This window comes from Bos grunniens, chromosome 8 (assembly GCF_055505025.1).
Source record: "Bos grunniens cultivar Pamir isolate PY7600 chromosome 8, Bosgru_T2T1.0, whole genome shotgun sequence".
Classification (NCBI taxonomy): Eukaryota; Metazoa; Chordata; class Mammalia; order Artiodactyla; family Bovidae; genus Bos; species Bos grunniens.
The window spans coordinates 76,731,167-76,756,896 of NC_141172.1; the positions used below are offsets into that span (position 1 = coordinate 76,731,167).

The 25,730-nt window shown below is 39.1% G+C and overlaps 2 protein-coding genes and 1 long non-coding RNA gene across 36 annotated transcripts in view; 1 reads left to right on the forward strand and 2 right to left on the reverse strand.

Annotated features, from left to right (window-relative positions):
• GKAP1 (G kinase anchoring protein 1) overlaps nt 1-5,497 on the reverse strand; it is a 91,502-nt gene extending 86,005 nt beyond the window's left edge. For 4 of the 6 annotated variants that reach the window (XM_086416817.1, XM_086416816.1, XM_086416812.1 and 1 more), the window contains exons 1-2: nt 5,387-5,497; nt 4,817-4,951 (exon numbers count right to left, since the gene is read on the reverse strand). The gene's annotated coding sequence lies outside the window, so the exon portion shown is untranslated. Of the gene's footprint in view, nt 1-59; nt 180-4,816; nt 4,952-5,386 lie in introns of all 6 variants that reach the window. The other 2 variants (XM_086416814.1, XM_086416815.1) reach the window with 2 other exon arrangements.
• Nucleotides 5,498-7,591: 2,094 nt separating this feature from the next.
• LOC147367497 (uncharacterized) lies at nt 7,592-23,897 on the forward strand. Its single transcript, XR_015170152.1, has 2 exons — nt 7,592-7,960; nt 19,972-23,897. It is a non-coding gene; the product is annotated as an uncharacterized LOC147367497 (long non-coding RNA).
• Nucleotides 23,511-25,730, reverse strand: part of KIF27 (kinesin family member 27) — a 92,730-nt gene continuing 90,510 nt past the window's right edge. For 28 of the 29 annotated variants that reach the window (XR_015170148.1, XR_015170141.1, XR_015170144.1 and 25 more), the window contains one exon: nt 23,511-24,352. Coding sequence is in view for 20 of the 29 variants with exons in the window: in XM_086416810.1 (XP_086272936.1) it covers nt 23,868-24,352 (485 nt within the window). In the remaining 9 variants the exon portion in view is untranslated. The remainder of the gene's footprint in view (nt 24,353-25,730) is intronic. The other variant, XR_015170139.1, reaches the window with a different exon arrangement.

Sequence of the window (25,730 nt, forward strand, 5' to 3'; positions counted from 1 at the left end):
CTGAAAAAGAATTATGTATCACTCTCATGTTGAATGCAGACATGGCCAATGTGACTTACCAGTGAAATGTAAGCTTTAAAAGCCGAGCGTGGTGAGCCATGTTTTTTCTCTGCTTCTGTTACTGCAGAAGCATATGCTTAGATGAAGTCTCCATCAGTCAAGTCTGATGGAGTCTGAAACTACAATGAAAAAAATCTCCTTACTAACCTGTAATGGATATGTAGCTTGAGTAGGAAAGCAACTTTGCTTCTTTAAGCTGGTGAGGTTTTCAGGTTGTCACTGCAATATTATCTAACTTTATCATCACTAATAGCTTACACAAATACACTTCCTCTCCAATTTAGGACTGATACAAAAACTGAATTTCATTATCTGGACTGTCCTGCATGAGTGAAATGTTCACAGACATTCTAAACATCTCTTACAAGCTCACAGAAATTGTTTTTCTTTGAAATGAAAAGAAAACAGTTTTTGGCCTTCAGAATTTGCAGTTGAGCCACTGAAAAGAGTCAAAGACCTAAAGATTTTATCTAACATACTACATGAGGAGAACACCAATCTACCTGAAACCCAAGAATCACAGTAGTGACCATGTCTTAAATAGTGGACATATGTGACAAGCAACAAATGTTTCCTGAATGAATGAGAAGAAATAATAAAAGTGAAAAGAAAGCATTAGAATACATTGTGTTAACTGAAAAAAGAATCAGTGTTAAACACTCAAAATAACTTTTTCTGATGAGGCAGCTACCTATGCTACACCTTAGCAACCCAAGTGCTTAACTAATGAAAGGTAGATGGAAAGGGGGAAATGTTCACCTGCAATGATCCCTTGTTTGGTCAGGGGCTACAGATGGGAGAAGAGAAGAGTGGTGGCCACCTATATCACTTTAGTAAAACTAAAGGCAAAAAATAGCTCTACTTAGCAGCTGAAGGAGTAAAGAGATGGGACAACTGGAAGGCTGATCAACTGTATCATAAGTTCTACTTTAAAAAAAAGTGATAAACAGACAACACATCAACTCCCTCATTAGTCATGAGAGGAATCTATGTATCAAAAATGCATATACCATACGCTAACCAATACTTCACAAGTGGGAAGAGGGGTGAAATGTAAACTTTAAATGAACGAAGGGAATAAAAATAATCCCCAGTTTGTAAACATGTTAGTTGTTTACATACCAAAAAGAATGAGATGCATGGGGCTACCCATGATGCCTATCTTCCTTTCTATAGTTTTCATTATTTTCCCAAATAGTCTATAATAATTTTCTATAAGAAAAAAAAAATCTCATCTTGAAAAGGAAAAATGGCTATCTATACCCAAATTCAAAAAGGAAAACATAATATAATCAATGCAATATTGATTTTTCTGCCCTGTGTCAAAACTTAGAAAGGGCAACTACAGGTCAGAATTAACAATGACATGCCTCAGGTCCCTTATGTTAGTGACTGAGAAGACAAATGACAGAAAGCAATTGTTAAAGACTGTGTTGCATGTCTTTAAGAGAACACTGCCTTCATTAACAAATTTTTCCGAATTTACAAAAAAAAAAAAAAAATCATGTCATATAATTCAGGAATTCATTTGAAACTACTTTTTAAAAATCTTAAAGAGAAAAAGAGACAAATAAGCAGACCACAAAAACATCAGACTTTTAAAGATACTATTTCAGGGAAAGGGCTTCTTGTGAGCATAGGGTTAGAGGTCTTGTGTCCCACACGTCTGCATCTCCATCTATAGTCATATCAAAGAGATACTTAGGTAAACAGATGCAAACGGAGCTCTTCGCCCTCCCCCATCTTCCCGTTCTTTCTCTATTACATAGTCTTTAAAATCCAGGTATTCAAATGCTCATTTATATACATACACTTAAATAACATGGAGATAATTAAGATACACAAAACAAAAATATAGTAGACATCCACTAAGTTACCTACATTGGTCAGTCTATGAATGTAATGGCTAGTGTTCTATGTTAAACAGTTACACATTACTAAAATACTACACAAATCAGTTTTTTTGGTCCAGAAATGTAATATCATTTTCTGTTTATCCCTCTTCCTGTTGAGTTTTCTTTTAAAAATAATGTAAAGGCTAATTTAAGTAGTTGAAGGAAGACAAAAGTTCACAAGATAACTTAAAAACAAATGCACAATAAATTTACAAATATAAATATGCAGGCAACTCATCACATGAAGTGCAATGTTTTATACTTTCTTAATGAACACCATTAGTAAAAACTATTTATTCCTCTATACTTGAAATTGCAGTAATATCAAATTACAGGAAAGTCTCCACTTTATACTCAGTACTAAAAAAAAAACTTACTTATTATTAATATTAGAACATATGTTAGATTTTCAAAAGCAACTGTCCTTCCTCAGACATTGTACCCCACCAAAACAATTATTTAGGACTTCTTTGGTGTCAGAGTAGATAAGAATCTGTCTGCCAACGCAGGACACACGGGTTCAATCCCTGGTCTGGGAAGATTCCGCGTGCCACACAGCAGCTAAGCCTGCGCACCACAGCTGCTGAGCTGGAGCACCTGGAGCCCGTGCTCCCTGACACAAGAAGCCACCACAATGAGAAGCCTGTGCATTGCAACTAGGGAGTAGCCCCGGCTCACCACAACCAGAGAAAGCCTGTGCACAACAGTGAAGACCCAGCAGAGCCAAAAATAAACAAACAACAACAAAAAAACTACTTAAAACTTCCTGACCACACATTTAATTTTACTTGTTTATAGCTTTTGCTATGCCTTTTGCCTAAAATGCCCTATATCTCTTTCACTTACAACCTGTATTGGGTTAGCCACAAAGTTTTTTTGTGTGTGTGGTTTTTCCATAAGATCTTACAGAAAAACCTAAAGGATTTGGCCTACCCAGTATTTGTTCCCCAAAATCTTGCTCAGGTGCTAGCATCTCTAAAATGCTTCTTCTAACCTGCCTGTTTAATCGTTTCCTCCTCTGCAATATTTCTGTACTCTATATTTACTTTTATTACTGGACAGATTTAATTAAAATTATGTTTATTGTGCCCAGCTCTTTATAATCCTGATTTCAATATCCTGAAAGGCAAGGGCCTCTTTTTTCCATCCCCAACAAAAATCACAGGACCTGGCACACAAAAGATACGTTTATTGAATTTGTTTTTTTAAAAAATATTTACATTCCCCAAGTATACAGCTATCTACACATTCAAAGACCTGCTCTAAAATAGAATGCAGCAAAATGCAAAGTGCACTAGAGATAATCCTCAATTCCCAAAATGCAAATGTGAGTTAATAGTGGTTATTAGCAGTTCAAAGTTGCTTCATTGTTAAGTGGCATTCTACTAACTCATCATCACCACAACTAATTTCGTTTAAAAGGTATATTTATTTAGGAAACAGAACTGGTTTTAAAGCGTTAATTTAAAAGAACTAGAATACACCAGGAGCTTAAGTAAATACGTTTTTTAAATGAATAGCCTAAACTGCAAGAAGCAGGTTTTATAAATGGTTTTATAAATGGCTGAGCCTCTTGGGTTCCCCTACCAAAGTTCTGAGAAAAAGTGCCACTATGATATCATTCTTCTCGACTATGATCATTCTAGGGTCAAGAAAGATGGTAGCAGTAGCCATCCTTCAGTCCAGGGAACCATAATTAGGGCACTTCAAAACTGATATATGTTTAAGCTCCTCTATCAAGAAAGATATCCCTTTTTACAAAAACGATAGTGATCTTCCACTAACATAACCAACCAGTAAGCCTGGTGAAAAACGAAATGCATACAGTGTGGTCTCACTGAAAAGTAGCTTAGATTTTAAAAAACAAAAGCCATAAAATGAAATGGCACTGAGTATGAGTGACTTAATATCTGGTGAAAATTTTGTATTGTATTTTTTTCATGTTCTGTTCCTCAAATAACGCCAACTACACAATATCTTTCACTTTGGCGTCTTATAAACTAAGGTTCACAACCAGTAAGTGCCAGGAACATACCCAAACTTTGCTCTCAACGAACTTAATACAAACATTTTTTTTTCCTTCATAGTTCAATACTGTCTCCCGTCTCTAACCTGCAGCATCTAATTTCTGTGGATTGAAAAAGCTAAGCAAAAAGTACAAGCAGGTACCGACTGAGGAACTAAAGAATTCTCCCATGAATAAAGCACACGTATTTTCATTAGTCCCAATGATCTCTTCCTGCTCAACTTCTGAATTCTTCACTCTTTATAGAGTGAAGCCACCTGATTGATGTCTTATAGCTAAGTTTGTTGTTACCAATTATGACATCATCTTCCGTTAATCAGGATCTGACTAATGTGAGCTTATGTGTTATAAACTTGTTGAGAAAAAAAAAAATCTGTATTATTTTTAATTGCCACGAAGTTTAATATTCTTATAGCTGGCAAGTCAAATTTATTAAACCGACGATTCAGGTTACACTTACAAGCACGTTTACTATGTAAAGAAGCAGACAATAATGAAAAGCGTAGAGAACATTTCAGTGGCTGTCCAGTAGAGGAAAGACTATTTTTCTCATTAGTGCTTCTAATGAAAGCCATAGCACTTACTCAATTGGAGACTCCAGGTAAAGTTAAAAATGAAAAATCTAAAAGAAGTTGGAGAGAAAACACAATTTAATAAGCCATTTACTGTTCAATATCGACCAAGATCCCTAAGTGTTAGAAATGACAAAATTTCTGGAAGACTGCTTATTACAAACAATAACTGCAAAAAAAAAAAAAAATTCAAAACCCTTCTCTTTTTTCAATAGCTAGCGGGAGAAGGAGGAGCACTTTATTCAATAAGTAATTTACTATACCTCATGCATGAACGAAAGCCAAATTTCACCCATAGGCTGTTAACCGATGCTCCCAAAGTTACTCGCGCAAAGTACAAACGAGAAAGAAACAGGGCTGGGAGAGACCGAACTCTGGCAAAGAAGCGGTTTCAAAACCTGCAACGGAGAAAAACAGCGAGTCGGGTCGTTGCTCCAGAAATTTCCGAGCGCCTGGCTTCCCGGGAGGGAGAGCGATGCCCGCGGCGGGGAGGGGGCGGCGGCACCTGTCACTCGGCGGGCCCGCGACCGCGGTCGCCCCCTGGCCGGGCCCCCGCGGGGTCTCGGGAGGCGCAGGCACCGCCGGTGCGCCCGGGCCTGGGGTCGGCGCGGGTCTCTCTCCACCGCCCCCGAGCTGGGCGCCGAGGGCCTTCCTGAGGAGCGGCCCTCCCGCGCACTCTGCCCAGTGGCTCCGGCCAGCGGGGCCCGTCGCCTCAGGCCGAGTCCCCAACGGCCGAGCCGGGACGCCCGGAGCGGCGCGGCCGGGCCGCCACCACTGCCTCAGGGGCGCCGAAGCTGACCCCCCACGAGGCGGCCCGCCCTCCGCGTACTCACCGGGCCTCTCCGGCCGCCGGCTCGGTCCTCCTCTCCCTCCTCCCCCCGCCGCCGCCGCTCCGCGGCTCCCGGGGCGGCCGCACTAGGCGTTGGGACTGCGCTGGGTCAAGTGTCGGGGGCAGGGGCGGGCTCGCACGGGGCAGGGGTCGCGCGGCGGCCCCGCGAGCGGGCGCCGAGCACTAACGGGCCCCGGGGAGTCGCGCCGGGCGGACGGCAGCGGGGAGCGCGGCTGCGGGCCGCGGAGAGGGGCGGAGAGAGCGCGGCCGTGAGCCGAGGGCGGGAGGGAAGTCCCGGCTGAGGGGGCGGCGTGAGAGCCGCGGGGCGGAGCGGGGGAGGGGCCTGGCGCGCCCGCCGCCGCGCGCTGGGGTTTGTTTATTTTCTCGGTTGGTTGCGGCGCTAGCGCGTGGGTAGAGGTTCGCCGGTGACGTGAGCGCCCAGAGTTGGGGGAAAGGACCAGAACCACCTGCTGGAGAAGGGGAGCTACGGGGGCCGTGCAGGGTCCAAACGTCTCACGTAGGCGGCGGCGCAGCGGTCTTCTGGGTTACCGGGAAGGGGAGAGCTTTCCCGGAGTGAGTGGGAGGGGGGAGGTCTCCCGAGAGAATAGGACTCCAGGCCATACCCCCGCAGGTCGGAGGCTTCACCTGCATCGCGGAGAACAGAGAGCCCTGCCGTGGAAGGAGGCCTGGGGAACATGGGGGCCCGAATTCCCAGCCGTTCGGGGGCCCGACCTCCGGTCGGTTAAGTGGGGATGGTCCTGCAAACAGGATTTTAATAGAAAGGCTGCATCAGCTCTCTGCAAGGAAAATAACGAACATGGATTAGTTCGTTCTCTGTAGAGTTATCTCCCTTTGTGTTCCATCAAGTAGTAGGATTCCCGTTGTCCAAGCCAAGTTAAGCGACTTAGCCAAAGCCTCACGTCTAATAAATGGCAGAGCAGGAACCCAACTGTCCTGACTTCGTATTCTCTGCTGCTTACCGTTGCACACGTTATCTTCCTAAATCACTTTGATTTCAACTAATAGTAGACGCCCCCTTAGGTAAGACGCTGCGGGGTTACAGAGGGAAGTTGAAGATGTTATCCTTGCCTTTAGAATAAGGGATAAAATCGTTATAATAAAAGATAAATCATGATAGGTGCCACGAGAAAAATACAGAGTACTGCAGAATATCAGGGAACTGCTCAGACCTGTCTGGGAACGAGGAAAGAAAGGCAGTAAGGAGGAAAAGGCATTTGGGATTGACCTTGAAGGAGATAGGGATGGTTTTACAACAAGAAGAGATAACATGAGAACATATGTGAAGGTGAATCAGTGAAAGTCGTGTTAGGGAAAAGCAAATGGTAACATTCTAGGGCATGTTGAGAAGTGGCAGACAGCGAGGAGAATGGGGCCTGGAATGCTAAGTGGAAGAATTTGTATTTAAACATTACTTAGTTTTCGTGGTTTAAAAGATTGGAGGTTTACAACAGGGACCTAGTGTGTAGCACATGAAACTCTACTTAATGTTATGTGACAGCCTGGAGGGGAGCGGGGTTTGGGAAAAAGTGGATACACGTATATATATGGCTGAATCCCTTCCTCGTTCACCTGAAAGTATCACAACATTGTTAATCAGCTATACCCCAATACAAAAGAAGTTAAAAATAAATAAAAGATTGGAGGTTTAAAAGCTTTGATTTGCTTTGCTTTCACCTCTCTGTAACTGGATACAGAAATTAGAGGTGGGACAATGGTCAGATAAACTTGGAATAGGCCAGGTAAAAGGTATTGATAAATCTGGACTAAAAGGTAAAGGCAGGAGAAATTTTTAAAAGAGCTTGGCTAAAAGGTAATGTGGAAGCAGAATCTACAGAATTTGGTCATTGATTCATTGGTTTTCCAGTAAGAGGGGATAGCATAACATGCATGAAGGAGAAAGAGAAAAATAAAAGGTATTGGAGGGTTTGAGTTTGGAGATAATTATAGAAGATAGAAAAAAAGAAAAAAGACAATTATCAGTAGGAACAGGAACTACTTTTTGAGAGATCAGTTTAGACTTGGACATTTAAAGGTCTGAAAAGTTGAGTCAGTCAAATAGAGGTAGACAACTAAGAAGTTAGATGTAATTTTTTGAAGTAAGGGAAAGAGGGTTGAACTAGAAGATAGTTTGGGAAGTTCAGCCTAGCAGTGATAACACTGTGAGAGAAGAGAACAAAGGACAGAATCTTGGAGAACATCATCTTTAGAACCTTGTGGTCAATGGCCCAGCAGCACTGGCATCACCAGGAGGTTTGCTGGAAAGGTGGAATCTCAGACCTGCTGAATCGGGTCTTTGATTTAACAAGAACCCCGAGTGATTGTATCACCTTGAAGTTTAAGAAGCTCAGACCTGGACGAGAAAAGCCAACAAATAAAGAAGGGATTTCGTCTAGATAGAGAAGTCAACAAAGAAAGAGAGGAGGAAGTGGGAGGAGAACCAGAGTAACACAGAATCACCAAAGCAAGATACATTGGAGTTTCACAAAGACAGGGGCAGGAAGAAGTGTTGATCACAACATCCAAAACCACAGAGGTGAAAGAAGCACCAGGAAAGAAGGTATGTTTGAATTTGTGATTAGGTGATGTAGTCATTATGACCATGTTGTTCTGAAAGCTTGGACACCGCCCCTTTGGGAACAGCCTGGAAATATAATCCCTCCAGTCTCCATATGTATGGGACATCCTGAAGTAGGCTTGTGGATTTGATAGCGAGACAAAGCAGACATTCTTTTCTAGTTGCTTCTATTTTCTCAGTGAAATAAGAAACAACATCATTTTAGGAGACTGCTATTTGTCCATCACAGTGTATGCTCTCATTCTTCCTGGGCACAGAGACTTTTTTTCTCAGGCTTTCTTTCAGTTGGGTATGGTCAAATGTGAAGTTATTGCTACTGGAATGTGAGCAAAGATGATGTGGGCTACTTCCAGGCCACTATGCCTCCTTCATTCGTTTTTTCCTTCCTGCCAGCTAGATTATGCAGATGACTACAAGACCCTGGGATTGGCAGTAAGAAAGAAGGTGTAGAGATGAAGAAGAGTTGCCCATTGACCTGGAATACCCACTCTGGATTATTATTTGAGCAAGATACAAATTTCTATTGAGTGGGAGCTATAACATTTTTGTTTGTTACAGCAGTTTAGCATATTCTGGTTCGTATAGTTATTAACTGAAAGTAGGGAGAGGGGTTAGTGGGGGAGAGGGAGAGGAAGAGAGGTGAAATACTAGTCTGTAAGTGTGGGAGAGGGAATTGAGAGAAGCACGGTAAGGTTTCCGGGCACTACTAAGGGCCCACATGAATCTGTAATGAGATCAGTCAGTATAGTGAGGGCTTCCCTGGTGACTTAGACAGTAAAGAATCTGCCTATAGTGCAGGAGACCCAGGGTTGATCCCTGGGTCAGGAAGATACCCTGGAGAAGGGAATGGCTACCAATCCAGTATTCTTGCTTGGAGAATTCCATGGACAAAGGAGCCTGGTAGGCTACAGTCATGAAATAAGCAGTATGATTGCACTTTTTTCTCCAGCCAGATTTGGTTGCTCATGTGTAGGCACTGACTAGGCAGTCCGATTGCCCAGGCCTGAGATTTGGTCAGACAAGTATGATGGGGAGAAATGGGCAAAGGGTAGTTGAAGGTAGATGCAAAAGAGGCATTCCAATTTCAGACATGGTAAGAAGGAAGGATTTGGGAGGGAAAGGTGGAGAACTGAGAGCGATGGGGAACTGTGAAAAGGTGGGAGAGTGAGTGGAATGTATTTCTCATCAGGTTGAAGAATTGCTGGAGTTTAGGTACCATAGAGAATGACCTGAAAAAAGAAGAGATGGGTTGGAGAGTAGTTAGCTTGAAATTAAAATTAGAAGTAATGACAAGGTATAGGGAATGACCGTAAAAGTGGGTACCTGAGATAGCAGAGGGCAAAGATCATTCCAAGAGAGGTCAAGGAATTGAGAGGCAGTAAGGATTTCAAAGATATATCTATATATTGCAAACAATTATCTGCAGAAGTGACAATGGAGTTGGAGTATGAGTAGCCTTGGAGAGAGTGCTAGTGAACCTTGTCCAAAAATCTACAAGGAATGAAGAGCTGAATTCTCTGAGTTAGGGTGTTCAAGGCCATCAGTGCTTTAAGATATTAAACTCTGGCAGTTATGTTTTGTTTACCCAAGCGTTTTAGTGTTGTGTTACTAATGTGGGATTTGTAATTGCTTCTCTTTGACCCCTCAGATTACAGACGGTAACTGCTTTCTTTAAGAGGAAAGGCCCATCTGTCTGTATTATAAAATAAACACATGCCAGGATTCCCAGTTTAAATGACTCTGCTTTAGAATTTGTCATAAATTACTCTCTTCTACCCCCAACATGTATCTTCAAATAGACACTTTGAAAGTGATGCTAGCCTTGCCACAACAAATAATGTGCTGTCTATGAGAAAAACCTCAGCTATAGCTTAAGTTACCAATAAGTATGGATTGACCAGAGACCTGACAAGTTGAAAATAAGATTTCCTGTAGTTTAGAAATGATGTACCACATTATATAGCATAGGTGCTCTGGAGTCAGACTGCTAGGCGTTGAATCACAGAATCCATCTCAGGGTTATTGTGAAGATAAAATATTAATATATATATATATATATATAATACAAATAAGCATTTAAAAGACGGTTTAGGGATTTCCCTGGTGGTCTAGTGGTTAAGACTTCATGCTTCCAATGCAGGGGGCACAGATGTGACCCCTGATTAGGGAACTAGGATCCTGCATGCTGTACAGCACAGCCAAAAAAAATTTTTTTTAAAGGACCATTTAGCACATATTAAGCATTCAATAAAATTTAGGTGTTTTATTATACTTATATCTAAGTCTTATAGAACTGCCTATAGTCATACTTGGACTTTTCTTACTTAGAAAAGATGTTCATTACATCTATGATGTTAATGGTAAGGAGACTTCTGGTTAAACGTGGTTCATTATCACACATTTTTCTTTTCTCACTACAGATACCTCATTATAATGAAAGAGAAGGGATTTTATTTTTTTTAAGAGAAGGGATTTTTAAAAAGGTATAAACCCATAAAGACAAAGCAAACAGGAAAAGAGATCCCTGCTGAAGAAGGATGTCAACAAACTTAGGAACATGGAAACAGATGGATGAGTGATAACTAGTTTACCCAAACTGAGAAATTTAGTACCTAAGCTTTTGGGAGGGGTTTGAGCCAGCCAAGGTGAACCTTTTCACATCCCAGACCCTGGAAAGGCTCTGAAACTAGAGCTGCCCCCACCTCTGAAAGCAGTAGACTGGGCCTGAAAATGAGAATATATTATGAGTTTTGTATTATGTATTATTGTGAAGAACAGTGGGATCCTTCTTACCCCCAGTCCCTATATCCACTCCCTGCTGCCTTAACTCTGCATTCAGGAAGTTTGCTTTCTGGAGGGTTTGACTCAGAACTCCTCTGGATACCAGGCAGAGCTGAGGGCAGGAGTGACTCACGCCTTAGAAAAGCAGAATTAAATGAAGTTGTGCATATTGAATTAGGAGACATATTCCCATCACCCCACCCCCACCAGTTTCTTTTCCAAATTCAGATTCATGCTGTGATACTGTCAGGGAATTAGAAGCTTCCTCTGGGTGGAGAACCAACAGGTCACAAGAAAAGGCACACAAATACTGATAATTGAGAATGGAGAATGTGGCTCTTCACCTCTTTACAGTGAAGCCCGACAGTAGACAAGTCTTAGTCCCACCTGCAGAGACTTTCATCAACTTTTAATCATCTCATTCTTAAACATGGGTGGAGTCAAGGGTCTCCAGCTATTTGAAGACACCTCTTTACATGAAAGAGCCTGAAATGAACAAACAGGAGAAAGAAAGAAAAATAGAGAAAGGCAGAGAGAGAGGCAGAGAACAAAGGAAAGAAGAAAAAAGAAAAGAAAGGAAATAGAACCAATGCAGGGAGCAGAAAAAGATGTCAAAGCAAAAATTTTCCTTGCGTGTGCTCAGGAATCTACTAGAGAGAGGTGTGTGCCAAGTTGCTTCAGTCATGTCCCACTCTTTGTGACCCTATGGACTGTACTCCTCTGTCCGTGGAATTCTCCAGCCAAGAATATTGGAATGGGTTGCCTTGCCCTCCTCTAGGGGACCTTCCCAGCACAAGGATCAAACCCGCATCTCTTACGTCCCCTGCATTGGCGGTAGGGTTCTTTACCACTAGCACCACCTGGGAAGCCCCACGGAGAGGTACCTCATCAAAATAAGGGCATAAACCAAGAAAACCTACCTGGTTTTCCTCTTAACCAGGAGCACCAGCAAAGGAGAAAGCAGGGAGAATTTCTGAGATAAAGGTGAAGGGAAGTTCGAGGATGACAACTGTGGAGCCAACCTGGAGCACAAACCATCTGCTCTGACACAGAGAATGGAGGGCTCCAGGAGGGATGTCTCCAAGAGAAAAAAACAAAGCAGTGGCAACCGAAGCCCCCCACACACCATGATCAGTTTCCTAACGTGTTTGAACCTTATGTTTCACAGCTCTGGTGGAACATAGATGAAATGGTGATACATCTAGAGAAAACTAAGCAACCCAGGAAAGAAGGGACTATAAATTCCAGAGGAAAAAAAAACAAGTGTGGTGGACCGTATGACTGTTTGAGAATACCTGATGTTACTTCCCTGGAGGAGAATTATACTTCCCTACCCACTGATGTCAGACCTGGCAGTGTGAATTATGGTAACTAAGGAAATAGGATCACAGGTGAATGTGTCACTTTGGGGCAGAAGCATTAGAGCCCTGTCTCTTAGCCTGCCACAAGGTAGACACGTGTTAGAGGCTGTCTCTGGCCGTCAGAGTCCCAGGTGCTGACACTCTAGCGTGAACTGCAGCTGGCCTGCTGCTGACGTGCAGTATACATGAGAAGTTACCCTTTACTCTTGTAGGCCACCGAGGTTTTTGTGGTAGTTTGTTAATGCAGCATTACTAACCTCTCTTGACTGACAGAACATGGGATGCGGTGGACAATGTATAAAATAGGGGTTAAACATATAGAGTAAACACTGAACAATATGATATATGTATACTGGGAAATTAGGAAATGGCATAAAATGGCTAAAATGGAACAACTAAGACATGGCAGTCGAAGGATGCTCTTTAGAAACATGGAGTTAAATAGGAGGACAGCAGTCTCCTTTGGGAAGCGGGCATCAGAGTGATGGCCAATGAAACAGGGCCTTCTGTTTCTTGTATGAACCTTGTAATTATATGACTCAAACCGTATCACTGTCACATTGAAAAAATTAAAATTACATTTCTTTAAGAAAAAATTAATGCCAAGCAAGACGAGGGAAAGGTGGTAGTTTTATTGTTTTTAATTCAGTTAGTTTAATTGTCTGATCATGAATCATCCTACAGTAATACTAAGATTGTGAGTAGAACTACTCCTGATTAATACTTTTAAAAAATACCTTTTCCAGGAGAATTAAATAAATCAAAGCACTAAAGGCTAAACTTTCTCATTCCACCTTCACACTGCCCGCTACAAAACTGAAATGTTAATATGGCTTTGATAGTATTTTGACTCAGCTACCTTTTTCCCTTGCCCTTACTGTGGTGTTATTTATAGTGTACTATTTATATGAAGTCAAATGTCACTAACTTGAAAAATGACCTACATGAATATGGAATTGTGTCATGAAAGGCTATTTTATACTTCAAATATAATTTTTAAAATACCCTCTCTCACACTAGACCCCCCAAAATGTATTTTCCTCAGGAGCTTTGCTTGGAATCAATGTAATATATAAATATAGACATAGATATCACCTATTAGTTATTTGCAAATAATTAGTTCTACACTCACTGCAGATGGTGATTGCAGTCATGAAACTAAAAGATGCTTGCTCCTTGGAGGGAAAGTTATGACCAACCTAGACAGGATATTAAAAAGCAGAGACATTAAATTTGCCAACAAAGGTCCATCTAGTCAAGGCTATGGTTTTTCCAGTAGTCATGGATGGATGTGAAAGTTGGACTATAAAGAAAGCTGAGTGCCAAGGAATTGATGCTTTTGAACTTTGGTGTTGGATAAGACTCTTGAGAGTCCCTTGGACTGCAAGGAGATCCAACCAGTCCATCCTAAAGGAGATCAGTCCTGGGTGTTCATTGGAGGGACTGACGTTGAAGCTGAATCTCCAATACTTTGGCCACCTCATGCGGAGAGCTGACTAATTGGAAAAGACTCTAATGCTGAGAAAGATTGAGGGCAGGAGGAGAAAGGGACGACAGAGGATGAGATGGTTGGATGGCATCACCGACACAATGGACATGGGTTTGGGTGGACTCCGGGAGTTAGTGATGGGACAGTGAGGCCTGGCGTGCTGTGGTTCATGGGGTTGCAAAGAGTCGGACATGACTGAGCAACTGAACTGAACTAAATGGGTTTTAAACTCTCTTCTGGTATTTTGTACATCATCTGTATTGTCTAAAGAAAAAAGATTTTGGGCAGCAAATTAAACCAGTCCAATTGCTGTGTAAACTGCACAGAATAAATGCAACAGGCTTTCCATAGCCTTTCAGTTCTTTGGTATGGTCCTTCAGTGATTTCAGCCACCTTCCTATCCTCAGCTCCAGCCATCTCTTACATCCAGTGCTAAATTCAGTCACTCAGCAGACCCTTATTTGGAGTCTCCAATATACTAGGACAATTACTTCTCTGCTTACAGTTCCCTGAGTATATGATCATGTCTTAGCCTTTGCAGTGAGGTTTCTTGGTCTAAAATGCTATTCCTCCTGTTCTTATACCTTCTAAAAGCCAACTTGTCCACATACAACAGGCAGCTTCTTAGGGACGCCTTCCCTTACCCTTGAAAGTTAAAAGCCCTTTGTCCATATTCCCATTGTGCCCTCTCTCTATATTTTTTTTACCAGAGCCATTATATTCTCCTTTAGATTGTGAACCCCATTAAAATAGAAACCTGGCCTTTAACTCTCTTGTATGTCACTACAGTGTCATGCTCCTTTATGCATTCAAATGGTCAAAATGTTACTGTCTTTACTCAGCAGACTATGTGCCCCTTGGTGGATGGATTTGTGATTTATCAAACTATGTTTTCTTTGGGCTTCCCCAATGGCTCAGTGGTTAAAGAATCTGCTTGCAATGCAGGAGACACAGGAGACTCAGGTTTGATCCTTGAGTTTTCTTTAGCACTTAGCACTTAGCATAAGACCTAGAACATAGAAATCAGTTGAATAAATTAGCTTTCTCTGTATCACCATTAATCTTTACAATATATAGCACTGAGGAATAAATAGAACGTATCCTCATGATACAGAGAGACAAGGTGCTGAGGATTGTTCCTTTGGTGTTTTACTTAAATAGGAAAAATACATGTGAATGACCTGAGACTATAGACAGCAAAAGCCAAATTACCTGCCTGTGCTCTATGCTCTTACCACTCACTCCTCACCTAGCAATAAGAAAAACAGAAGTAGTACTTGAAGGAATAATCTTAAAATAATCAGTTAAAAAGTTATCATCAACAACAATAAGTTGGATTTCTGCTCATTAAGTCAGTTTATGGGTGAACATTACCTAAGTTCCTTGATTCATGTGTTTCTAACCCAAATTTACTATTTGCCACAAATTGTGATCAATATAGAAAAATTAGTCATATTTCTACACACTATCAATGAAAAATCTGAAATTGAAATAAAGAAAACAAGCCCACTTAAAATAGCATCAAAAAGAATAAAATATTTAGGAATAAATTTAGCCAAAGAAGGGTAAGACTTGCACACTGAAAACTACAAAACATGGTTGAAAGACACTGAAGAAGATCTAAATAAATGAAAGATAGACCATGTTTAGGGATTGGAAAACTTAATATTGTTAAGATCTCAATACTCTCCACATATGGCAACTGATTCAATGTACTTCCTATCAAAATTACAACAGGCCTTTTTTGCAGAAATGGATAAGCTGTCCCTAAATTTATGTTCAAACTCAAGGGACCCCCCAATAGCCAAAACAGTATTGAAAAAGAACAAAGCTGGTAGACTGATACTTCCCAAGTTCAAAATTTACTGCAAAGCTACAGTAAACAAGTGTGGTCTTGGCATAAGGACACAAACCAATGGAATAGAATCAAGAGGCCATAAACAACTCAAACATGTATGGTCAACTGGTTTTTAACAAGGGTGCTAAGATAACTCAATAAATTAAAGATAGTTTTTTTCAATAAATGGTGCTGAGACAACTTGATATCCACATGCAAAAGAATGAAGTTGGACCTGGACCTCACACCATATATAAAAATTAATTCAAAATGGACCCAAGGCATAAAGGTAATAACTAAAACAATAAAACTCTTAGAAGGAAAGATGAGTATAAATCTGTGTGATATTGAATTAGGCAGTGGTTTCTTAGATATGATAACTAAAGCACAAACCACCAAAAGAAGAAAATAAATAGAATTTCATCAAAAGAAAAAACTTCAGCAATGCAAAGGAGACCATCAAGGAAGTAAAAAGGCAACATAGAATTGGAGAAAATATTTTCAAGTCATATATGTGATAAGGGACTTATATCTAGAATATATAAAGAGCTCTTACAACACTGAAAACACAGCTCAATTTTAAATGGGCAAAGGGTTTGAATAGACATTTCTCCAAAGAACATAAACAAATGTCCAATCAACACATGAAAAAAAAATCATTATTCATTAGAAAAATGTAACTCAAAACCACAGTGAGATACCACTTCACATTCACTAGGATGGCTAAAATAAGAAGACAGACAATAACAAGTGTTGCTGAAAATGGAAAAACTGGAACCCACTGTAACTGCTAGTGGGAATGTAAAATGGTGCAGTTGCTGTGGAAAACAGTTTTTCAGTCTCTTCAAAAGGTAAACATAGAATTACCACATGAATCAGAAATTCCACTCTTAAGCATATAACCAAGAGAACTGAAAACATACTCACATAAAAACTTGTATACAGATGTTTATAGCATTCCATAGCATGTTATTCATAATAGCAAAAAGAAACAATACAAATGTCCATCGAGGCGTGAATGGCTAAACATAGTTGTGGTATATCCACACAATGGATTACTATTCAGTCACAAAAAAGAATGAAACACTGTTTTAGGCTACATGAATGAATCTTGAAAACACCCTAAGGAAAGAAGTCATATGCTAAAGGATACATGAAATGTCAAAAATAGGCAATTCCACAGAGAGAAAGAGGTTAGTGGTTGCCAGGGGATGGTGGTTATTCAGTCGCTCATTCGTCTCTGACTCTTTGTGACCCATGAACTGCAGCACATCAGGCTTCCGTATTCTTCACTGTCTCCCTGAGTTTGCTCAAACTCATGTGCATTGAGTCAGTGATGCCATCCAACCATCTCATCCTCTGTCACCCCCTTCTCCTGCCCTCAATCTTTCCCAGAATCAGGGTGGGGAAAAACAGAAATTAGAGCTGATTGCTAATAGATACTTTCTTCTGGGCATGATGAAAATGTTCTGGAATTAGTAAGGATGCACAACATAGTGAATATGCTAAAAATTACTTAATTATGTACTTTAAAATAGTAAATTTTATGTTACATAAATTACATATCTATTTTAAAATTTTTAAGTGAAATGTGATCCTGAATTTGAAATAAGTCCTAAGCAACTGTAGAGATCAAAGACTAGATCTAGAACAGTTTCCTGTTTATGAAAGGACAAAATGGCTCAGCAAAATCAGTCAGTGTGCTGCCCCTCCCACAAAAACTGGCTAGATGTGATTTTTGTTCAGATGCAGTTTATGATACTTGCCCCTTTTGAGCATGCACGAATTAGGTCAATTGAAAAGCAACCTTTAAATCAGTGAGCTTACATCTAGTTTTCACAACTTTGTGTGTTTGCCTAACTCAGAAACAATTTCCATATTAAAAAAAAAAAAATCGTCCTTGATTCTGTTCCCTTACTCTGCTTTGTTTCCTCCACAGAATGTTGTCACCAGAATGTAACTACCTTGAGTGATAGAACTTTTAGTTCCCAGTTCTATCCTCAATAATAAAAGGTTAATAGAAAACATACAGCAGGGAAAATGCTTATAAATTAAATATCTACAGAAAATTTCCCTCTGTTGTCTGTAGATGCTTTTGTGATGTTTTCAGAATATGAGTCACTTTATCAGCTCACCCACCCTTTGAGAAAGGCATAGATTCTTCCCTAACATGAGAACTAAACCCTGGGGTACTGGCCTGGTTCTGAAGGGTGTTTTGGTTTGCTATAGCCTGGCGCAAGAGAGGACACAGCTGAGCGACTAAGCACAAGCCTGGCCAATTAAAGTCACATATTCAGGTCCTTACATCTTGTTTCCCTTCTCAGTGACTAGTGAGATGTAGTAATAATCTTTGTAATAGATTTTTTTGTAATAAACCTTACTAAGAGGACCTCAGTACCCACTGAAGGTAACTCTTTCAGGAAAAGCATATGTTAGTATTCTTCCCCTCTGATTTATTTGTTCACAATCCACTGGAATACTTCTGATTGTAGGTTCCATTACTCTTAAAGTCTTGGCCTTCTCTTTGACTACTTGGCTGCACAGGTTATGGGTGCTTTGATCAAATTAGAGACAAAATATTCCTTAACATTGGCGCAGATACTTGCAAATGAAGGGAAATGAACTTTCCTCAGGATATTAACAGAGAAGTTCACCATTGGTAATGTCAGATTTAATTTTAATATACTTCTCGTATATAGTAGCTAAGAGTATCAATCCCTCAAAAGCCTGACTTTGCTGTTAATTTGATCACATACTTATTCACGTACCAAAAAATTAACTTCTTCAGTTTCCCAGAGTGAAAAATTGAGCTTAAAATATTTACCAAATGGAAGGCAGACTTTTCAGCTTAAGGAAGTTATTTTCTAGCCAGAGAGATCATCAATAACTCAAAAATGTAATTGTTACTAAAGAAATAAGTAACAAATAGCCCAAAACTGGTGGCTAAAAACCCAGAAAAAAACCATATTTTTTGTTCATAAATCAAAGAAATAGTCATGAACTACTTCTTGTGCTGTGCTTAGTCGCTCAGTTGTGTCCGATTCTTTGCGACCCCATGAACTGTAGCCTGTCAGGATCCTCTGTCCATGGGGATTCTCTAGTCAAGAATACTGGAGTGGGTTGCCACGCCCTCCTCCAGGGGATCTTCTCAATTCAGGGATTGAACCCAGGTCTCCCACATTGCAGGTGGATTCTTTACTGTCTGAGCTACCAGGGGAGCCCATAAGAACTACTTCTTAGGCCTATAAAAATAGACAGCCAAATCTTTAAAATATTTTCTTGTGAGAATAGAATTCACACAAAATTTTCCACAGAATAGTTACTTCTGCTATTGCTAACATATATAATTAAACCTCTGAGAGTTTAAAATATTTAATATAAACAACCACATTTGTCCTAAAGTTATTCCATTTTGATAGTCAGCTCTATGGAAAACCTAATAATTATACCATAAACATATATGCTTTAGTCTTCAAAGGGCTTTTATATATTTAATTGATAAAGCAACAGGCTATTTACATATAGTAAAAATAGTAGTTTTGCTCCCCATTTATTAAATAGAGTTGCATTTGAAAAAAAAAGATTTTGATTTTAAATGTAAGGAGCGACTCATAAATTGCCTTTTCTAAAAAAAAAAAAAAGTCTATTTGGTGCTTTAGAAAATATATTTATTTAATGTACTCCATTAATAAGATTATAACCTGTATCACTCTGATCGTGTTCTGGTCATCTTACAGCCAAGGGACTCCCAGTGCTGGCTGGGAAAATGTTCTGTAAAACAGGCTTAGTCTAGTCCCAGGGTTCTAATGGAACAATTCAAATGCTGCCTAATCTTACAATTTTAATACTTATAAATTACCAAAATTATCAGTCAGCTGAGTTCAGATTAATTCCTCACTCCTTTTCTGGGTGGATACTGCAGTGATACACCACTGCAGGCCACAAACAAAAATAAGTTCAGTCTCTCAAGGAAGGCTAATAGCTGATGGTTTGTAATCACGAATGGAAGCTTTTCAGTAGAAAATTTAGGGATATTTTAGCAGAGAAAAATTAAGCAAAATGGTTAAGTATTGTTTTATGAAGATGAATTCTGTAAATTCTGCCTCCAGTGCTTGCTTTGGGATACTATTTGTGGTTCTTTGGTGGTAATCATCTAAGTCCTAGTCTTCAGTTTGTTATGGCTGACAAAATTTATCCAAAATAATGTTTCTTATAATTCTCTATTGAATGGCTCCACAATTTCCATTCAGATTCTGGCTAGAGTGTCTTTTCACATAATCCTGAATAAACAGTATTCATAAGAGGAATTGGTGTAAAAACCGGGATGTGTCTATTTTCAAATGGCAAATTCAGTACCAACTTGAGTATTCTTCAGGGTTTATTTAGAGATAGCCCATGATTGAAGTTAAAAATTTGTGTTGTTGCAAGAGAGATAAAATATATTCTCTCAAAATATTTCTGAAAATTCCTTGCTGGCCTATGGAATGCTTTAAAATAAAGCTCTTTTTTCTCCTGTTTTTATCAGAGCTTTTTGAATCCTGGAACTCTGTGGGGAGTGAGGGGTAAGTAAGCTATAATTTACCTATATTTTGTTGTTACTTGGGGTAAGGTTCAAAAAGTGGTTCTTTTTTTTTTTTTTTTGGCTACGCTGAAAGGCTTGAGAGATTTTAGTTCCTTGACTAGGGATCAAATCCAGGTCCTTGGCAGTGAGAGCATGGAGTCCTAACCACTGGACTGCCAGGGAATTCCCAAGAAGTATTTCTTTTAAGATATCTCTCAAATCAAATAATTTCGCACAATATTTACCACTTTGGACTTGAGAAATCATATTTTGCTTTCCCTGGTGGCTCAGTGGTAAAAGAATCTGCCTGCAATGCAGGAGATGCAAGTTCTATCCTTGGGTTGGGAAGATCTGCTGGAGAAAGAAATGGCAATCCACTCCAATATTTTTGCCTGGGAAATCCCATGGACAGAGGAGCCTGGAGGGCTGTAGTCCATAGGATCACAAGAGTGGGACATGACTTAGTGACTAAACAACATATACTGTAATAAGCTTGAAAACACAATAATACAGTGTGCAAGTATTATTTCACTTCATTGATATATTACTTTTGTTCTGCTTTAATCACAAGTATTTTTAAATGTTTAGTTTTCTAGTCTTCTGTTGTGAATGGTTTTGTTCCTTGGGCATATAAGGATCTTGCTCATTATAACAAAGTGTGAGATTGTTGTATTTTTCTCTTCAGGTAGTACAGAGGTAACTCAGTAGTAGTGTGTTGTATAATAATTTACTAACAGAAACCAATACCTAAATCTAAGTCAATATATTTGGGTTCAATTAAATTACACTGCTAGCATTTCAAATAGTGGCTATTCTTTGGGATTCTGTTATTGGCTATTCTGTTGATGCACCGTGGAAATTCCTAGGAAAAGAGATATTAAAAAGGGACAAGTAAGAACTATGTAAAATATCAAAAGCCAATACTAAATATCAAGTTTTGCCGAGCTTTCTTTTTATAATTTCTCGTTCTAATTACTGCCACATTGGGGTACTGTTGGGGTCAAAATGGAAATAGCATTATAAAAGTCAAACACTACTCCAGTATGTGGTGTCATGCATGCTCTGCATTCCAAAGCAAGGAATGGAAGTAGGCACCCCTGTTGCAAGCACTGAGGGGTGCATTATTTGGAGAGAATTTAAAACCAATAAAACTTATTAAAAGTCAGTCTACTTTTTTATTATCAGCATCAGGGAAACAATGACAGCAATAAAATACTTCTCCCATTAGACTGATGCTCCCATACACACTCTTTGAACACTACTGCCCAGATGAGCTCAAAATACTGCATACCCAATGCATTTGAAGTATTTATCATGGAAGGATCTCACTCAGCTTCACTCTCAATTTTTGAAAATATAAATGTTTTATCAGTACTAGTCAAGGGAGCCTGGTATATCTATAAATGTGAAATACACATGAGTACTTTAAAAGATTCCAGTGAAGTTGAGAGAGGAATTATGTACATGAGTGGACAATGAACTTTCATTATTAATACTCCAGTGTTTTATAAAAATCTTAAGTATGTGCCTAAGGAAATAAATGAAAGAGCAAAACATGTCATACTTTAATGACATATGTCATGTCATTTAATGTGTAAGAATTTGTGCCTACAGAACCAAAATCCCATTAAGGACTTGACCCCTTAGCAATTCATTCTAAGACTCTGTATAAGACCCTTTGTTTTAAAATATAAGACGCCCATCCTTAAATTAGCATTTATCACTTTATTGACCTGGGCTGTTACAAACAAGCCAATGGCAATCAAGTCCACATTACAGAAGATCATATATATATATATATATATATATATTTTTTTTTTTTTTTTTTGCTGACTTCTTGGACCCTGACTTCATGAAGATATGAAGAACTAAGGGGGAAAAAACATTAGTAAAAGAAAACAAACATTAAAGCACAAAAGCACCTTCACTGATTGATGTTCTTGCTACTCACGGTTCCCATATTCACAGAGTTCTCCAACTCCATTATCTACAACACTCTGGAGTTAGGGAAGGAACTTGTACTTTATGGAGGCAAATATGTTTCTTTCCAAACGCTGTTATAGGTGGAAAAAATATAATGAACAAAAAACCCCCCACATATTTCATACACATCCAAAAAGGCAAACACAATGACAAAATGTTCAGACTTAAGGACAGCATGTGAAATAAGAGTAAAATTTATTAGCGGTATATGTAAGAAAAATTGTACTTGCTTTTGGGGAGGTGCCTTAAATTTTTTTTTTTCTTTTGTAAGTGCACTGACTAAATAGAAAGACAGAAGTTTCATTCCTAGAATATATTATTCAGGACATTCTTAACATATGTGTGTTTGAGTATTTACATGAAATCCATCATAGCATATAAAGGATATATGTTTAAACAAAAAGGGGAAAAATTATATATTTGTTATTTAGAAGTCAGTTCACACTTGTATTATTAAATCTACTCATTGCTGGTTTAATATAAATTTTATTGTTTTGTTAGTGAGCTGGCTTTTAGAAAATGCATTTATATTTCCACAGGTAAAACAAGTATGTGTCAATTTCTTGGGCAGGCAGTAGAATTCCAAAGTCAAAATACATTCTTATATGAATTATTTCTAAATATTAATCTTATAAGGAATTTAAAATTAAGACCTTCATTAATAAACCTGTACTTATTAAATATATGATTGATATGCTTTTTTAAGACCTGGCCTTGTGCCATTTTATACACATATCAGGCTTCTCTGTGGCTCAGTGGTAAAGATTCTGCCTGCCAGTGCAGGAAATGTGGGTTCAATCCCTGGGTCAGGAAGATCCCCTGGAGAAGGAAATGGCAACCCCTCCAGTATTCTTGCCTAGAAATCTCATGGACAATGGAACCTGGTGGGCTACAGTCCATTGGGTCACAAAAGAGTTGGACATAACTTAGCAAAACAATACACATATATCACACATTATATATGGTATATATTAAGTATATATCATACGAACAAAGGCAAAAAAAAAAAAAAAACAAAACCTGGCTTAAAACCAGTCTGGCTTCAAATAGTCCCTGTTACAAATAAAATTTCTAACTTTGTTTGTAAATTTGCTGGATAAAGCAGTTTCTAATTGGCTGATATTATATATTATGGTTCCATTCCCAGGTAAGTCCACAGAAATCTATTTAATCCATAATTTAAATTATTTTTAATACCATACTTTAGAGATATAAAAACTATTCACCAATTTAGAAGTTAGTTTTCGTTTGATTTTCTTTTCCTATAAGAACTGGTTTTTACCAGTGGGACCAAGGAATCCTACTCCCTAGGGGCTAGAAATTAGAAGTCTTTGAGCACAGGGCAACAGTTTGGGTGCCAGGTAAGATGGTCAGCGTTGATAGCAACCGAGGAAAGAACAAAAGAAAAAATTAGCAGCATCAGATAAGAAAAATTGGAGTCAGTAAGAAAGTGCGTTACTCTAACAGAGCAGATTTCCGTAAATCAGGGTGGTTTTGCTGCTGTTCCACTCAAACATTAATTAGTTTAAGAAAAAGCTTTATTTTACAAGTGAAAGTTTGGAAAAGTAACAAAAATAACATAAGTAACAAAATAGTAAAATGGGATATTTTCTGTGATTGAAAAATATGAAAATGTACAAACTGTATTTGTTGGGCAAATCAGTATTTAGTTCTTAATTCCAAACTGAAGTTTATATTATATAATAATATTTAGAGCAAACAAATCTTGGAAGAAAACACACATTCACAGTATACAAAAGGATTCCTTCCTCCCCTTCTTTATCCTGAGAGAAGAGCTAGTGAACTTAAACTTTTTTAACAGGTTAGAAAAAGGAATTTTACACATCTTCTAAATTAAAGTTTTTCTTATCAAATGCCTAAGTTTTTAAGTCACTCACTTTCCTAGCTACTTCAAGGGAATCAGCAGTCATAGATCCAACCGCAACTCCAAGATTGGAACGTCGTAATGATAGTTCCAAGGCAGAAATCTGGCGTAACTCTTTGCGACACAACTTTACAGGTGTGACACCATGCAGCTGTCCCACATTTCCGACTGGCTGAATGTGGGATGATGGTCGACTGTTAGATTTTGTAAACTGATTTTCATCTATTTCGGTTTTGTCCTCATTGCTTAACAAATGCCCACTAGTGGGTGCTACAGAGCTATACATTGGAGCTAATTCTGGGCCATCTTCCCAGAGCTTCTGAGGATTTGGTTGTGTTCTTAAACTGCTTGTGGAACTGTCTAATGGTCTTTCCCTTCCACTTAATTTCATACTTTCAGTTCTGGATGCCCATTTTAATTCTTCTGAAACCATGCCGGCTTTTTCTGGGTTCTGAACTCCATCTCCAGCATCATGATCTAAAAGTAATCAAAAAAGCAGAAAAATAATTAGAGGTTTCCTTTAAAACAGGTATTTTAACCATAGTATATCGTGCAATATAAATTATGTCTTCCAGCTTGTGTTGTTAAGTGACTTAAGTGTAAAAATAGATTATTTCACTTAGAGGCATTTGCATGTGAATAACTCAGAATTCTTTATTAATGGAACAAAACTGAAAGAGTTTTCTAGAGATTTTGGCACCCATAGAAACATAGGAGTGCTTTCGGCCTCTGTGGAGCCCTTGCACACCTGCCTCTGCTGGGCTTGCCACTGGTGGATTACGTCCCAAATCCTGGTCATATTTCCAGGGAATCTTTGGACTTGGCATATATGTGTGAAAATCTAGTCTGGGTTGGGACTCCAATCAAGAGAGCAGGGTTCTTCCATCTGAGTGTACTCTGGGGTACATACCACAGCTCCCAGCATCAAAATGGAAATGACAGCATACCCCTCAGAGGGGACCATCGTGCTGGAATGAGTGATAGGAGTGAGTGAAGATAGCAAAGCTTGAGGCCGTCAAATCACAGAATCATCTAATATCAAAGACAAAACTTAAAGGAAGTCCATATAGGTACTAGACCTAACGCAAAGAAAAATGCCAACTGTAACATATGTTGATGGTGCAATTAGTACACTTCTGGTCCTGTGTATATCAAGTTTAAAAACAGAAGGTGCACACTGGCAGCTCCAAAGCCAAATCTGGCCCACAGAATTGTTTTACTTAGCCTATAAAATAATATGTGATGGAAAATTTAAAAAGTGGAAAGTTTCACATAAAAATACAGATTTCCGGATTTTATAGAAAAAGGAGAGAAACTGACAATTTCTGCCTAGCAACAGCAGCCGGAGCAGAGCTGCCCCTGCCAGTGTGGATGGCTGTTGTAGCCCCACTGCTCACTCTGGCTTCCTGGCTCCTGCAGCCATTTTAGTTTGTATATAGGTTTTAAATATAATTGATTTTAGGTTTAAAATATAGTTGATTTTCTATATAACCTTTAAGAATTGTGAATAACTCTGTTGTACACCTGAAACTAACATCATACATCAACTCTACCTCAATTGAAAAAAAAAGGATTGATTTTCTAGTTTTTAAAGTTCTCAAAAACAAAAAACCCGAACTGTCTAATGACATAGATCCTCAAATGGAATTAGTAGGTACAAAGTTGATCACAGTGGCTTCCAAAATTTGCTGCACATTAGTGTCACCTGGAAACTTTTAAAAGTCCTGATGCCTAATAACCTATAACGGGAAGGAATCTGAAAAAGAGTGTGTGTGTGTGTATATAAGTGATAGGTGAAAGTCACTCAATTGTGTCTGACTCTTTGCGACCCCATGGACTATACAGTCCATGGAAT